Below are 17,319 nucleotides of genomic sequence, written 5' to 3' on the forward strand. Positions count from 1 at the left end.
AAACTATGAACGAGATTCAGAAGCTGGATATATCAAACCAGTCAAGTTCCAAGAAGCCCCGCATTCAGAAATGACTCTAAGCCAGGATGAAGGGACTAGAAATGATAAAGCTGATTCAAAAACTGCTTCAGCACATAAAGGGGAAGTAATTGAGCCAAATCATATTTCAGAAGAGTATACTGTTCTTAAGAGTTTGTCCAATATAGTTCCTCATGACCCCATTGAAAAGCTCCCAGAAGATCACAGAAGCATGGAGACAAACAAAAATATCAGTAGCAGAGGCAACCAAACCAGAAATGAACGGGATGGTGCCTCTTATCCACATCACTTTCCCTGGAGATGAAACTCCCAAGGAACCAGCAACAACTAAACCAAGCCTCCAAAAAAGAAAGGGCATCCTTCATAACAACAGTAGCTTCAACATACTTGCAGACCAAGAAATGACAGGCATAAAATGAAAGCCCATAGAAATAAGTTGGATTCAAAGACCAAGGCCAGTAACAGGACACCTCAGAATTTCATGGTTTCCATTGAAAGTTCCATGAAGCCTACCATGCACAAAAACTCAAGTTTTTCCTGCTCTGGGGCTTGTGGACCCCAGACCTCGGCAATCACCCAAGTTTCAAAAGAGAATGCCACAGATAGAAAAGAAGCAATCCACTTACCGGGCTTTGAAACCTAAAAAGCAATCACTCCCTTGCATCTGTAAAAATCCAGGAATAAAAAAGTCTTCTGTTTCTCTCTCTGCTCAACCAACAGAGCCTAAATTACTTAGATCTGAAGTACAGTGACATGTTCAAAGAAATCAGTTCAACTGCAAATGGACGTGGAATCTACGAAACGTTCAGGACTCCTATTTATCGTCAGATGCCAGAGGCTGAACAGCATGAAAACAAATATTTCCAGGAGATATGCTCAGCTCCATTGAGCAGATGTATCACCAATAAATGTCGATCTTCACACAGTGAGAGGACCAGCAAGAGCCGAACCAGACTCTCTCAGAAAAGACCACATATTAAACCCCCAAAGTCTTCTCTTGGCATTAAACAAAAGCACAAAAGTTTAATTTCTAAAGAAAAGCGTTGGGGCTTTCCTGGTGGCGCAGTGGTTGAGAGTCCGCCTGCCGATGCAGGGGACGCGGGTTCGTGCCCCGGTCCGGGAGGATCCCACATGCCGCTGGGCGGCTGGGCCCGTGAGCCATGGCCGCTGAGCCTGAGCGTCCGGAGCCTGTGCTCCGCAACGGGAGGGGCCCCGGGAGTGAGAGGCCCGCGTACCGCAAAAAAAAAAGAAAAGCGTTGCCAGCCTGTAAGTAGTAATGACACTGAAAATGGTGATGGTATTTCAGAACCAGAATAGCAGATAAAGTCTTCAGGAAATGACTTTCTATCTTCCAAAGATGAAGTCCAGCCCATGAACATGGATCAGACTCATGAACAGTCCACCGAACAGGACGAATTCCTTCCTGTCTCAGATTTGTCCATTGTGGAGGAAGTCTTGACGAAGGAGACATTTCTAGCAATCAGATACTTGCCACGAGCCTCAGAGATCTGCATGAACTCGAAGAGCAAATCACCAAACCCCATTTGTCCTTTCAGGAAACAGCTGGGCACTGCCCAGTGAGAAGAGTTCCAGCAAGCATGTACTGCAAGAAAAGCAGACTATAGTAGCTCCTGGTGAAACTAATTGCCAATCAAATTTTAACTAACGAGGTAGAGTTTGACAGTGTTTCAGATAAGGCTAAAACACTTATGAGTTTCTCTTTCCAAGAGAAACAAGAAAGTGCATCTTCTCAAGCATATCAACGTTGGGCACATTCTCTGGATCATGATAGTTTGGCTAATAAGTCAATTCCATGTCAAACATTTGGAAAAACTTTAAATGATGCAGATTCAATTTCCCAAGGAATTCTAGACCCTGTAAAGAATGAAGAATCTCCAGATGAACTGTTAGGTTGTCTAGCTGCAGAACTACTAGCTCTTGATGAGAAAGATGACAACTCTTGCCAAATAATGGCAGATGAAACAGATCCTGAAAGCCGAAATCTTGCCCTCGGTAAGAGAGGAAATACCATGCGAGAATTAGGGGGAGAGACAGCTGTCAAAATACAGGTGGGTGTAATTACAATCAGAGATTCATTGGGGCGGGAAGGGATCTCAGAGACAATCTGTTTCAAACCCCTTATTTTCAAATGAGGAATCAGTAACCCTAAACAATTAAATAGTTTCATCAAGATCTCATTGTTTGGTTGCAAGTTTGGAATCCAGGTCCCCTGACTCTCGTGCTAAGACGTTTTCATTATGTTGCCTTACTTCTAGAATTTAGCTAGCCTGACACTGCAATGGAATCACTTTGGTTACATTAATATAGCAAAGATACTTATTGAAATAGGTAGGTATTATATTCGGTGATGATGTTTTCAATCAACAAGTAACAGCAGGGAGGTAGTTATGGGTAAAGCATTACTCTAAGTGGTGTGTGAGATAGAAAGAAATTAACACAGCCCCCGAAGTAGCTCACCATCTAGTTCCAGAAGACCATATGAAAACATGAAAAGCTCATTTCTCAAAGATTCCCTGCACCTGAGCATTTGTTCCCAAATGGTTTACTTTAACACAAAAATATTATTGATGCCTCCTGTGTTTTTGGTATTGGGATAAGAACTGAAGACATGGTCGGGTACAAGACTTAGCCGTTGCTCTCAGGGAAGCATAAACAACAATCCTGAACACATTTTTTAAAAATTTGTTTGGCACTGAAGTGGGGCGGTAAGAAGAATATCAGCAGGTAGTAAGGTTACCTTTGTTTTAGTTCTCACTGAAGTATATGAGCCTCCTGTTCTACTAAATTTTTTTTTTCTTTTTTCAGTACGCGGGCCTCTCACTCTTGCGGCGCACAGGCTCTGGACGTGCAGGCTCAGCGGCCATGGCTCACGGGCCCAGCCGCTCCGCGGTATGTGGGATCTTCCCAGACCGGGGCACGAACCCGTGTCCCCTGCATTGGCAGGTGGACTCTCAACCACTGCCCCACCAAGGAAGCCCCTGTTCTACTAAATTTTAAAGACAAACAGTAGGTTTAGCTGAAACATTATTTACTGTACACTAACTCAGGTTATATCACACTCTTTCAGGATCAGGAATCATTATTTTAACTAATTGATCAGAAGAATACACAAGGTAAATAATTATACCATAGTTAAGTTTACTGAGAACTTATGAGTGAGACACATCATACTGTCTTCTTTCTATACTTCATAACAGCTCCATGAGATCAATACTAAAGGTAATAACAAGTCCCCATTTTGCAGATGCGGAAACTGAGGTTTAGAAAGTCACGCAGGTAGTGAGAGGTGGGGACAGCCCCACACTCTTAATTACTACACAGTGGGAATATTCCTGGTTGTAAAAGGCCAGCTTCACCCTCATGGTGAACCTGGTCTTGGCTGGGGCGTGGGCAGTGATTCACAGAGGCTGCCAGGCTTGGCTGGGTGTTGGGGGTACATGTGTGCATGCCTGTGTGTCTGAGATGGGTCCACCAGCCTGCCATTTCGCATTCAAGAAAAGCTAACAAGCTAGTAAATACTATCAGCCCATAACCCTACCCTGCAATCACAGAGTCAAAAGTTGACTTTTTGTGATTTTTTCATTTCTAAGCAATCCTTAAATTTCAGTTTGGACAGAAACATGAGAGGCTGGGGAGGAGGAACCCAAATGGCCCTCAGGAGGCACCCGTGCTCATTCCCGAGGAAGGAGATCCTGTGCAATGTCTTATTCTTTTTTTTAAATAAATTTTATTTATTTATTTGGCTGTGTTGGGTCTTCATTTCTGCACGTGGGCTTTCTCTAGTTGCGGCGAGCGGGGCCCACTCTTCTTCATGGTGCGCGGGCCTCTCACTGTCACGGCGTCTCTTGTTGCGGAGCACAGGTTCCAGATGCGCAGGCTCAGTAGTTGTGGCTCACGGGCCCAGTTGCTCCGCGGCATGTGGGATCTTCCCAGACCAGGGCTCGAACCCGTGTCCCCTGCATCGGCAGGTGGACCCTCAACCACTGCGCCACCAGGGAAGCCCTGTCTTATTCTTAAGGACCGTCACCGTGCCTCTACATCACCATCATCATTTATGTTTTAAGAACTCATAGAGGAGATCCAGACAAAGTAGTTTTGGTCCTAATCAAACAATTGGTAAACATGGTCTAAGCTCTACAAAAATATACTTGTTTCCTGACTTCCAGGGGAAGGCCTTTCAAAGTCTCCTGTGGATGCACATCTCTTGAGGGTCATGCTGAAATGTAGACACTGATTTGGTATGTCTGAGGCCTGAGATTCTGAGAGTCTAACAGCTGGTCTGTAGGTTCTCCTTTGAGTAGCAAGGGTCTAGAGGACTATGGATGCTTAGTCCATTGCAGCTGGTCTTGACCATTAGACTTGCTTTCATGGCCGCATGGGTGAATGTATGTGCGTGTATGTGTAAGAGAGACAGTATCTATCTGTATGTATGTTTGTGTGTAAATGTGTATGTGTATGGAAGTGTAGGCATATGTGCTTACCTATGTGTATATTTGAGTGTATGAGTACGTTGTGGAAATAGAACAAAGGTTGTTTATTCAGAGCTCACTATAGCAAAGGAGTCAACCACCGTCACTTGTGTTTGGCCGAGACTCAAAAGCAGGCAAGGAGTAGGAAAGCTTTTTAGTGGAAAAAAGGCTTCAGGTGTGCCCTGATTGGAGGCTCTTGTCCTGGGGAAGCTGTAGGTTGGCTAACTAGAAGGGGCCTCCCACGTGATTGGTTAGGGGTGCATACTTGGCCTTCTCTGGTTGGTCCTAAGTTAGAAGAAAGGAAGATCTTACTCTCTACCCTTTCTCTCCGTCCCAAGGACTCAGAATGTAATCATGACTTTTCTTTGTGTCTCATTCTTCCAGACATACAGTAATGGCTTTGGGGTATGTGACAAAGAGGAGAGGTTTTTCAACTCACATGAAAAGAAGACATTTTCTGAAAACAGTTTAAAGTATGAAGAACCTATCCTGTGGACCAAGGGTGAGACCCTTGGGAAGGGAGCCTACGGCACAGTAAGTGAAACGCGAAACATGTTGAAATAAAAAGTCTCCACTCCTGCTCGACTCCTCCCTCTTCCCTAATCTTCCTGAGTGCCCTTCCCACCCCGTATACTCTTTTACTTAGAACTCTTTCAGTTGGAAGTAATAGGAAACCCAGCCTAAAGTGGCTTGAGGAAAAGGATGTCCACAGCTTTATGTAACTGAAGGATTTGAAGTAGGACTGGCTCTGGGCACAGCTGGTTTCAGGGGTCAAACAATGTCCTTGGGGATCTGGCCTCTCTGTGTCTCCTTCTGGCTCTGGTTCTCAGGCTCCACAGGGTAGTACAGTGGCCATTGTATTTCAAGCCTCTAATTCTCTGAGGTCCAAGTCCTGTGGGAAAGAAGTCTCTTTGTTCAACGGTTCAAGTTATGTTACCAGAAGTTGGAAGAATCATTGCTGAGTGGCAAAAACAAAAGATGTTCCTTACATTTTGTGAATTGCATAAAAGATCATCTAAATTCCCAGCATTTACACAGATTGGGAAAGAGAAGACTGAACCCAAGCCATTATGATACACATTCACTATGCTACTTATTTATCCCCATCTTGGCTCCAGTGAAACATTCAATTTGCTTAAGTACTTGGCATTTAGGTAAGGATGTATCAGCTAAGAGAAAGACAAGTGTTTGGGAGGCATTTTGTGAACAGGTGTCATCATTTACATTTAATAATCAGGCATTGGTTTGCTTCTAGGTATATTGTGGTCTTATTTGCCAAGGACAGCTAATAGCTGTAAAACAGGTGGCTTTGGATACCTCTGATAAGTTAACTACTGAAAAAGAATATAGGAAACTGCAGGAAGAAGAAGATTTGCTCAAAGCACTGAAACATGTCAACACTGTGGCCTATTTGGGGACATGCTTCGAGGAGAACATTGTAAGCATTTTCATGGAGTTTGTTCCTGGTGGCTCAGTCTCTAGTATTATAAACCATTTTGGGCCATTGCCTGAGATGGTGTTCTGCAAATATACAAAACAAATTCTGCAAGGTGTTGCTTATCTCCATGAGAACTGTGTGGTGCATCGAAATATCAAAGGAAATAATATTATGCTTATGCCAACTGGGATAATAAAGCTGATTGACTTTGGCTGTGTCAAGCGTTTGACCTGGGCTGGCTTAAATGGTACCCACAGTGACATGCTGAAGTCCATGCATGGGACTCCGTATTGGATGGCTCCGGAAGTCATCAATGACTCTGGCTATGGATGGAAGTTAGACGTCTGGAGCATTGGCTGCACTGTGTTTGAGATGGCCACAGGGAAGCCCCCACTAGCTTCCATGGACAGGATGGCAGCCATGTTTTACATTGGCGCACACCGAGGGCTGATGCCTCCTTTACCAGAACACTTCTCAGAAAACGCAGCAGACTTCGTGCGTGTGTGCCTCACCGGGTAAGAAACTGAAAGCAGGAGGAGGATAAATCCCCAGAGATTCCAAGCAGCTGACGTTTCCCCTGCAATTTATGGCCCATTATAAGCTCAGCTTGGGTTATGAAATCAAGCAGGGAGTGATTTTGTGCTGAAAAAAATCATGATTGGCCATATTGGGTGATTGTGTTCCTTGTTGTACCAAGGTATGGGGGTAATGCTTCAAGTGGGAAGTGCCTCAATGAAATGTCTTATCAGGTCCAGACAATACTTCCTCAAGTCAATGGGTGTGCAAAAATTGCTAAGGATCTACTTATTTACCAATGAGACATCTTCCCAGGGACTAGCCGTGGTGAAATGACATCACCTATGCTTTAGCCTCCCTTCCCTCTCGGGGAACCAGTGTTCTCATTCCTTCCTAAAACCAGCTCTCAGGAGAGTATATGAGAAATTCATTCATAACAAGGGAATGATAGGAACTGATTGATTGATGATTGACAGAGTTAATGTATTGTTTCCCCAGAAACACTTGCATTTAAAGCGAGAGGAAGCATTTTGAGCCGAAGGAACAAATCTCTAATTGGAGTGTTTCAAGCATCAAATGGGTAGTGTTAGGGGAAGCAGAAAAGCCCCAGAAGGTTGCCTGTTTTCTCCTGTCCTGAGGCTTCCTGGTACTTATGGAATAAAGTTCTGTGTAAAATGTTACAACTGAGGCTTCCCTGGTGGCGCAGTGGTTGGGAGTCTGCTTGCCGATGCAGGGGACACGGGTTCGTGCCCTGGTCCGGGAGGATCCCACATACCGCGGAGGGGCTAGGCCCGTGAGCCATGGCCGCTGGGCCTGCATGTCCGGAGGCTGTGCTCCGCAGCGGGAGAACTGTAGGGAGCTTAGAGATTACTCATTTGTGTGGTTTTCAAACTTTTCTTATCCGGGCACTCTCTGCTCATATGAAATCTTAATTCAAAGAATAAAAGATAAAGGCAGAGAGATGGCTCTGGTTAAAGTGTGTATATGTATATGCATGTATGTGTACGGTGGAGGAGAGCTAAAGAGTAGGGTAGGGGTGCTCAAGCCTACGTACCTGGCCTCTACGATGATGTAGAACAGCCTAAAATCCACCCACCTAGTGAGGCTCAACATTCAGTTGCATGTGCAGAATGAGGAAGGCCTGAAACAAACAAAATTTCTTGCCTTTCAAGGAAGTATGCTTTCTTATTGCTAGATGAAAAATTCTAGTGCCCCAGCTTTCAGCAAACATATATGGCAACCTCCAGCTCCCTGAATGGGTTCATTTTATCTTTCTCAGTTAACCTCCAGAACCCACAGGCCTCCCTGTCTGCCGATGAGTGTCTGCTTTAGACTGTCTCCCTCTCCCAGCACATGTGTACACCAATCAGCATGTCCTGGTTGATTTCAGGGGATCACATAGGCCAGGGCAGCAACGCACACTCCAGGGTTGCAGTTCTGGGCACCCCTACATGCAGAGATGCCGTAAGCATTCCAGCATGGATTTTGCAGACAGAGCTGCCCCCCCACCAAAAAAATAAACACCTCACAAAAGGGACATAAAGGTATTAGGAATATCATATAGACCAGTACTAGTCTTGGAGATTGGTCTTAGCTCTTAAACATACTGCAGTTGCTTTGTTCTGAATTGAACGATTACCTATTATTGATCCACAGAAAGTGCTTGCTATTCTCATTTTCTTTCTAGTTCTCATTACACACACACACACACACACACACACACACACGGCTTTAGAGAGAAAGGGTGGAATATTTTTTTCTGGCTCTCCTTTTGAACCATTGCTTCATAAAGCAAGCAATACACAACTCACACCAGTAGTAATCAATTAACAGCGTTGTTGTGAAGGGTAAGAGAAATGGTGTATGTAAATTGCTTAGCACAGCTTGGGGTATGTAATTAGGGCTCAACAGTTAACAACCCTTTGGGAGAATACTAATACACCTTACCTAATGAGTGTCATATTGCAAGCCTGCAATTCTATGCCAGAGACCCTAAGGACTCTAGAATCTTGCCTGCTGTCTATGACAATAACTTCTTGGAGGTGTGGATAGTCATAAATAAAGGGGTAAGGCACTCTTAAAGATTCAGAAGTAGAGATGATTAGGTAAAAATCAGGAACAAAGACTGAACAGAAATCAATCTGGGGAAGCAGTAAGAAGCATGGCTGGGGGTACTCCTATGGGCAGGTCTCAGAAGTTCTGGGAAGTCAGGCCAAGGAGTTTAACTTTGTTGAGATAGGCAGTGAAGACCAGAGGACTGCAAAGGATTTGGGGTAGAGAATGCCATGAAGAAAAAGGTCTTCGGCGAGGCAGGTCAGACAGCAGATTCAGTAGAGGGACCTCGAATGGAGGCTATTCTGGAATCCAGAGTTTGGGTTTTGATGGTGATGGAAGCAGTGGGAGTGTAAAGAAGATTCCAAAATATCAGTATTTCAGGGACTTCCCTGGTGGCCCAGTGGGTAAGACTCCATGCTCCCAACGCAGGGGGCCCAGGTTTGATCCCTCATCAGGTAACTAGATCCCACATGCATGCCGCAACTAAGAGTCCACATGCTGCAACTAAGACCTGGCACAGGCTAAATAAATAAACATTAAAAAAATATATATCAGTATTTCAGAGGAAGGTGAATCAGGACTTGGTGATAGAGGATGATAGGATCTCATGGTTTTGAACGTGGATAATGGAAGAAGTAATAGAAAGTTGTGAAAGAGGAACAGTGGAGGAAGTTGAAGGAAACATTTGAAGCTGTGGAATTGTTGCTCAGGAAAGCAGTGAACATTGGAAGTGCATATTTGAAAATCATAAGGTTGGTAGCTATAATGAAAAAATTAGAGGGCTGAGGAAAATGTTTTTGAAAGTGCTCATGGGAGAAGATAACAAAATATGCATAGAATTAAGTCCAGTACACAACTGGAAAAAAGGGAAGGAGGGGAGTTGCCACAGTGTGGGAGAAGAACAAAGAGGACAGTTTCTCTTAAGTAGAGACTGTTTCAGAGAAAAGGGGGTAGTGAAATACTTCAAATGCTACAGAGATGACAAGGAGGGTGAGCTCATTAAATTTGGTAAGGAGAAGGTCATGGTTAGTTTTAAAAGAGCAATTTCTATAGAGAAGAGTAGGCCAAATGGTAAGGATTTGGGTTAGTGAATGTTGAAAAAGAAATCTTCAGGTTTGACCAACTTAGAGAAATTTGGCAGGAATAGAAGAAATAGGATGGCAGCTAGAAATGGTAGTCATTTAAGGATTTTTTTGAAGAGAAACGAGATTTCTGCATATTTTGAAGGCAGGAGAAAGAGCCTCCAGAAGGGGAGAGGTTTTTTATTTTAGAATGATTTTTGGTCACTTGTTTTTTTTTTTTTTTTTGCGGTACGCGGGCCTCTCACTGTTGTGGCCTCTCCCGTTGCGGAGCACAGGCTCCGGACGCACAGGTTCAGCGGCCATGGCTCACGGGCCCAGCCACTCCGCGGCACGTGGGATCTTCCCGGACTGGGGCACGAACCCATGTCCCCTGCATCGGCAGGCAGACTCTCAACCACTGCGCCACCAGGGAAGCCCGGTCACTTGCTTTTTAACGTATTTTATTTTTATTTCCATTTTTACCTGGTCATCTGCTTCCAAAATGATCAAGATAGCCAGTTTAACGAAAAGAATGCCTTTGGAATAACCAGTGACCTGTTCATTAGTTCATTGACTAGGTCATTAGCAAAAGCTTTTTGATTTCTTGAGGGGGAATAAACCTAAGCCGTAATAGTACTAATTAAGTAACTGCCTCCCTTTATGCTCATCCAAGAGTGCCCCAAATGGAATTATTCAAATTAATCAGCAAAACATATTTAAATGTCTACCTCTTAAAGGTTTTTCAATCCTGGATATCTCAATTTAAAAAATAAATTTCATGCTAACTAAAAGTGCATTAAACTGTACATCTAAAAGCGTGAATTTTACTGTGTATAGATTATACCCCAAACAAATTGATAGAAAGTACAATGGAAAAGGAGGGACTGGTTTTGAATCATAATAGGTACTAATTTTTGAATTATTAGTATGTGACACTGTTTCAAAGTTGTATATGCATTTTTAAACATTCTCCCAATGGGGACTTCCCTGGTGGTCCAGTGGCTAAGACTCCCTGCTCCCAATACAGGGGGCCCGGGTTCGATCCCTGGTCAGGGAACTAGATCCCACATGCTGCAACTAAAAAGATCCCTCGTGCCGCAACTAAGACCCGGTACAGCCAAAAAAAAAAAAAAAAAAATTATTTTTAAATTCATTATTAAAAAAAAATTCTCTCAATGAATTGGGATCGACATATACACACTACTATATATAAAATAGATAACTAATAAGGACCTCATGTATAGTACAGGGAACTCTTCTCAATACTCTGTAATGACCCACATGGGAAAAGAATTTTAAAAAGAGTGGATATATGATATGATTGATTCACTTTGCTGTACAGCAGAAACTAACACAACATTGTAAATCAACTATACTGCAATAGAAATTTAAAAACACACTCTCCCAGTGAGTTAGGTGTTATTGTTATCCCCATTTTACTGATGAGGAAAGAGTTGGAGTCCCTCACCTAAGATCACACAGTTAAAATCTGGAGTCTGGACTCAATCCAAATCTGTTTGACTGGCAGAGGCTGTACTTCCATTGTTAAAGTTGGCATTTTGAGTCAACTGAATCTAGTTGGCAGGCACGATACTGGGTGCTGTTTGCTCTAATGTGTTTTTTCCCCTTCTTAGGGACCAGCATGAGTGACCTTCTGCTGTCCAGCTCCTGAAGCACTCCTTCTTGAAGAGAAGTCATTGAACATACATCAGGACTTCCTTCCCAGCTCCACTATAGATTACTCCGTTACTGCTTCACTGCGGAAATGATGGCTAAGGGACCCTTGTTTTCCTACTGGAAAGTCAATCTAACCCAATTTAACCAGATCCTGCAGTGGCACTAACTGAAAAGTTTGTTACAGGTTAGCCTTCTCAAGCTTCAGGCACAATTACCCATATACATAAGAAAATTGTCTTAAAGCGTTAACAACAGAAAACCTATTCCAGTGTTTATAGTTTTGATTATCCAGTAACTACAATCTCTCTTGCTTTATACGATATTTCCTTTTATTTTTGGCCTGTCAATTTTAATGTCATTAAATTGTAGAAACAAGAATAAAATGTATTTTCTTGCTTGATGGGTAGACACTTATTTCTTACAAAGGAGAGGAGAGGAAGGTGAGAAGGTAAAAGGAGTAGAAAGACGCTAGATTCAGTTTACTTAGACAGCAACCTTAACGCTGCAGACTATAGGGGCCTCAAAATTAACAGGAAGAGCTAAGGGCCTTGGCGTTTCATTACCAGAGGGTCCCCTAACTCCTCAGAAGTCTCCACCTACAAGAAATTGGGCTCTTCAAGGTGTTTCCATAAACCTCAGTCTGCCTCCTCTGTGACTGGTTGTGTTTTGAGGTCTTCATGTATTTACAGCGTGAATTAGAAAATTACTGCATCGAGAACCAGCTAAACCTAAGCCAGCTGGTGGGATAAAAGCTCACTGATCTGTTAAGCGGAGACTCGGTGAGCACATAAACTTTTCCAGGGCACTTTTGCTCACTTCACCTGAAGGAAGGACACCCCTGCTAAGGTCACTCTTCACTTTCATTCCCAGAACATTGGAAAACCTTGCAAAAATGAACAGGGACAAGTTGTCAGAGTTATTACAGGATCTTAAGTTGGTGGACTGAGTATTTTTGGTAAGGTTTCCGTTGCTGTGACTCCATTCATCTACTGAATTTCACTGACACCTGTTGTCTTAAGCTAGGTCTACAGATTTTTTTTTTTATTAGCTACTGTCATTTGAAGATGGCACAACTACAAACTAACTTTAGGTGAATTCCAACACCAGTTGTCTGTCAGACTTTGTCAAAATCAAGCTGCTACTTCAGAAGTTTTTGAAATAAATGTGAAATGCAGTCCAGCTGAGAGAAAAGCTTTTACTTTGGCCAACATGTTTAGAAGGGTCTTTGCGGGTGTACCTTCCTTCTCTCTCTCCAGTTTGCAGAGTTCTTCCCTTATATTTGATAAAAATTTAAGGGATATGTCCCTTATTTTACTTACTTGTATATCAACATAACACCATTTTAAGTAGGGTTTAGTTTTTTAATCTTAGTAGGGATTTCAGCATTCTTTAAAATCTGAATGATTGTATCTGATTTCGGAGGAATTACCTATTTACATTCAACCCTATTAAACCCTATGAGGCAAGGGCAGGGACTAAGACATATTTATACTGTGTATACAGATCACAGTAATGGACACAGGAAGTTGCTGTTAACAAACCTACCCCTCTTCTACTGATATAGAAAAATACTGAACACTAATTTCACAGAACCTTCAAAACCTGTATGTTTTTAATAGGCAAGCCTTGATATTAACAGCTTTCTGTTGTTCTGTCATTCACTGTGTCTATCATTGCCCAGGTATCTTCCTTTAGGAGGCAGAGGTCCTAAAAGGAGACTGAGAGGGAAGAAAGGTATGGGCTGGGAGGGCTAGCATTCCTTGAGCTCTTCATGGAGAAAGGCCTATTATTTAATTCTGGCTGTTGCTTGGGTCGGTGGTAGTCTCATTCTATTAATGCACAATGAGGCTCAGAGGTACTTAACTTTCTCAAAGTCAAGTTGGGACTGCCACCCAGATTTGTCTGACTTTAGAGCCTTCTCCCTGCTGCTTCCCAGATTTGTAGTTTATAAATGAAATCAGTTACAGTTTTAAGTTTTACACAAACAAAACTCCATAGATGCTGATAAACAAATTTACCAGTCCAGTGACCCTGATGACTTTAACGTCGTCAAAAGCTTTTCCTTTTTCACTTAGCAGCAACATTGCCTTCCCTTCTATGACTATCTTCCCTTCTCACCATGAACACCACCCCAGTTTTCAATCACATTCAGAAGCGCATTTCATTTCATACTGAATGGGTCTCAAGCTCAACCAAAGTAAATTTAACTCCCCAAGTAAAATCCTGACAGTAGTTCCAGCTCTAGAGCATCTCCTTAACTTTAACCTACTTTAGCCCACTGGACGTTCCTCAGTGTCTGAATGAGAGTTGCCGTTGTGGAAAAGAGCGAGCTCTGGATTACGGGGTTGGGGAGTGCATAAGTTTCCACTTACTTGCTTTACCCACTCTCTCCTGCTTGACAACAGCAGTCCTGGGCCTTTAGTGTACTGAGTAGCTCCAAGATAGAAACTCACTTAATCTGCTCAATGAGCATCAAAAGCCTCCATCACGTACCAGGCCATCTTTATTCCTCATACTTGCTGTACCTGCAAGTATTCAGTTTAAGGCAGCTATATAATAAAGCAACTTGCATTTAAAAACAGCTTTTGACTTGAAAGTACTGGCTGTAGGCAGTCTGCATCTTCATGGAACAACGTTAACAAGAAGAGTTGTCGTGTATGGCACTGTGCTGTGAAAAGCTGAAATAGCAAACAGTCCTGAGGAAAAGCTGTGGCACTCTGTCTCACTGTTATGACTTCTCAAACTTGTGAAAAATCATGGCTGAATTTGTCTCTAAAGCACTTGCTCCTATGGATTATGACTTGAAGGACCAAAGAAAACTGATCTTGGGTATATGCCTGGACATTTGTAAGGTCTCAATAGCCCGTTAATTTCATGGCAATATGATTAAAAACCCTCATTTAGTGAAGCCCTATATTGCTTTGGGAGGTGGTGTTGGGGGGAGGGAACAGGCAGGTCATATACTAGAGCTAAAACAAAAACGTATAATTTTTCCATTATATTAAAAACAGCGGGGGGTGAAAGAGTGATGAAACAATGGAGTATGGTGAATTAGTAAATGGGATTACTAACTTTGGTTAAAGGGAATTACCAAACTTTGTGATGTTCCTAAATAAAGCTCATGTAATTTATTATATGGAAAAAAAGACACCCTTACTGCTGTTATCAACATAAAATGAAGACAAATCTTTTAATGTGATTTCAAAACTTTTATATTTAGGCTTAAAATTCATGCTAGAGAAAGTAACTTGTCTATCTTAGCTCTATTTTATGAAAAGCCATTGCAAGGCTTCCATTTTCTTTCTCAAGTGTGAGGTGTAGGAAAATTGGGGAGGGAGGGAAGGGGGTTGGAAGGAGCAGCAATATTAAAGCAGTTTATGATTAAATTTCTCAGGGATAATTCCCCTTGCAGATAATTACAATTACTGTCTGCTTTTTGTGAAGGTGACGCAAGAGGGTACACAAGAAAATCCCAAAGTATGAATCAGAATGAACAACTTAAATTCTGGAAACGGTACACATGCAGTGTTTAATACACACTCAAGTCTACTGCACCTGGATTGGGCCTTCACCACTCTCCCCAATACCCAAAACATGCTTCTATTAGGATTCTTTTCAATGCCATCTATTCCATTTATTCCCTGATCACCCAAGCCTTAAACCTCACAACCCAATGAATAGGTACTATTACTGACATTTTGTAGATTAGGAAATCAAGGCACAAAGTAATTTACCCAAGGACATCAGCTACTAAGTGATGGGGTTGAGAATGGAGTATGGACAATCTGATCTCAGTGGTCATACTCCTCGATGATATATGAAGTCACTCAAAGAGTAACTTTTATATTTGAGACCTTATTTCCCACATCTCCCAGGGACTGAAAATTATTCCTGATTCACATTAACAAGACATGTTAGAGCCTTGGATTTATGTAGTCAATAAACAAACTTTATTAATTATTCCTTGTAATAGATACTGAGCTGAAATTCAATGTCTAATTGAATTCATACCATATACACAAACTCCTGTTTTAGATTTTCTATCAGCAAACATCCTGTTCAATAGTCCTTGGGGGTTTTGAGTACATTCACAAAATGAAATCCCAATTTGCTGACAACAAATGAGCACGTGTGAAGTTTTTCAAAGTAAGGAAGCTGCTTGAAAAACACAACTTAAAAAAAAAGAATGTACTCATTAATTAACAATAGGCAAATAAAGTTAAACTAACCACTAAACAGGTTTTAAGTGAGGCTTCTTCCCAGAACTTGGAGATAAAGGAAATTAGCCCTCAGAATTTACTTTTGAGATGAATGGATCACAGCAAACAGGTTAAGTCACTTTTACGACACCAGAATTACTCCTAGCCACACAGCCTTCAATGTATCTTGCTTATCTAGCTACCTTAAGAAACTTCAGGCAGAATACATACTAATAAGTTAACAGAAACAGAGGAGTCATAGAAGCAAAAGCTGGCTGTGCCCAAATTAACATTATGGAATAAAAAATGGATGCATAGTATCAGACCTAAAACCCTCAGAGCATTCCAGATCCACTGGCAGGATCATCTCTACTGTAATGACAGATGTTTCAGAGGCAAACATCTCTTACAAAACAAGCAAACTTCTGATTATTTGGCTTACATCTGTCCGCTTACAGCAATCAAATTTCAGATATTAATATAGCTGTGAATTCTCAAGTTAACACATTAGTACCATAACCTGGGACCCTAGAAGGGTAGGAACAGAATGTGCTACTTTTCCAATGCAAAAACCCCTAAATCAGCCTATCATAAACAAACTGGTACATGAGATTAGCATGTGTCACCAAGCTTCCCTCATGTGTGGGGTTTATTAATCCTTCATCTGGGTAAATGTGGTTAATGAATCCTACTGCATCCCAAGAAAGCAGACTGCTGAATCAAGAATTCTCCATAACGAAAGCTCTCATTTATCTTAGCAAAGACATCTTAAAAATCACCTAGCTATTTAAGCACAGTACTAAGTGAGAAACAATGGCTTTTCTGTGTAGATAAAATTCGGGAATGGTGAAATATCTTGACAGTAGAACTGTCTCCCTTTAGAGATATTACCATGTTTTTAAAAATCCTTATTTCCATAGTAAACGCAAAACTTGAAATATTTAATCAACCAAGGGTACTTTGAGAGCACATAATAGTCATGCATATGCAAGCAGTGGTTTATTTCTAAGATTAGTTAAGGAATAAAAATCAGTAACTTAAATTCTCAAATATAACCAGAAAATGTGCTTAAAATGTTTTAAGGCAAGACATTTGGTAACTAACAAACATATTTCAAATTTGGTTATCTGAAATAGTCATTTCCTTTCAACTATCTGAAACTAGTCATTTCTTTAGTTCAAAGAGGATAGGCCAGAAAAGTAATGTATCCTACATAATCATAATCTGTTCGCACAAAGTAGTGTATGCACCCCTTATGACATTCTGCATGAAACCATGTATCATGGTAGAAATTTTCTTTTGACGCTTAAGAACTCTAACAAGAACAAATCTGCATACACAGAGAAGACCAAGATGCACTTGTAACTGTTTTCAAAGATAAACCTTGGGGTGACTACACAACTTTTCAGTATTTAAATACCTGCAACAAGAAATGAACCTCAGGGTTAAATGAGAAAAGGAACTAGGAATTATGCAAGGTCTCACCACTCAAGGATACTGCCATCAGTTTATTTGGTAAAGTAAGCCTCTGAGAATGTTTCTGTGAAAAAAACCACTCCTTTGCTTTGGTTCTGAAAATATTGTATTTTAAAATAGCTAAGGCAAATATTTAGGGGGCACAGCTCAATATTGAAAAATTAGTTGAAAGAGGTAGAAGTAAAGCCTTTCTATGTAATGTGCTTCTGCATAAAGGTAACAAATCTATGATCTTTGATCTAGGGAAAACACAACTAAAAAATGAATCACTCTTTTATAGGATGTTTAAAGATAATGCTTTTTAATAGTTCAAATATTTTTAAAAATCTCATCAAAAATGTATCACCTTAACAGTACTTTGCACATGT

General features: G+C 41.5%; 1 protein-coding gene across 1 annotated transcript in view; it reads left to right on the forward strand.

Annotated features, from left to right (window-relative positions):
• The window catches only part of MAP3K19 (mitogen-activated protein kinase kinase kinase 19), a 36,520-nt gene extending 25,220 nt beyond the window's left edge, over positions 1-11,300 (forward strand). The window contains 12 exon segments of the mRNA XM_024764124.1: positions 1-261; positions 263-435; positions 438-558; positions 560-763; positions 765-1,081; positions 1,289-1,492; positions 1,495-1,563; positions 1,566-1,669; positions 1,671-2,108; positions 4,914-5,063; positions 5,785-6,482; positions 11,234-11,300. Of these exon segments, the coding sequence (XP_024619892.1) occupies positions 1-261; positions 263-435; positions 438-558; positions 560-763; positions 765-1,081; positions 1,289-1,492; positions 1,495-1,563; positions 1,566-1,669; positions 1,671-2,108; positions 4,914-5,063; positions 5,785-6,482; positions 11,234-11,300 (2,806 nt within the window).
• Positions 11,301-17,319: the final 6,019 nt, after the last annotated feature.

The sequence above is a fragment of the Neophocaena asiaeorientalis genome, unplaced genomic scaffold (assembly GCF_003031525.2).
Source record: "Neophocaena asiaeorientalis asiaeorientalis breed wild unplaced genomic scaffold, Neophocaena_asiaeorientalis_V1.1 scaffold102, whole genome shotgun sequence".
Taxonomy (NCBI): Eukaryota; Metazoa; Chordata; class Mammalia; order Artiodactyla; family Phocoenidae; genus Neophocaena; species Neophocaena asiaeorientalis.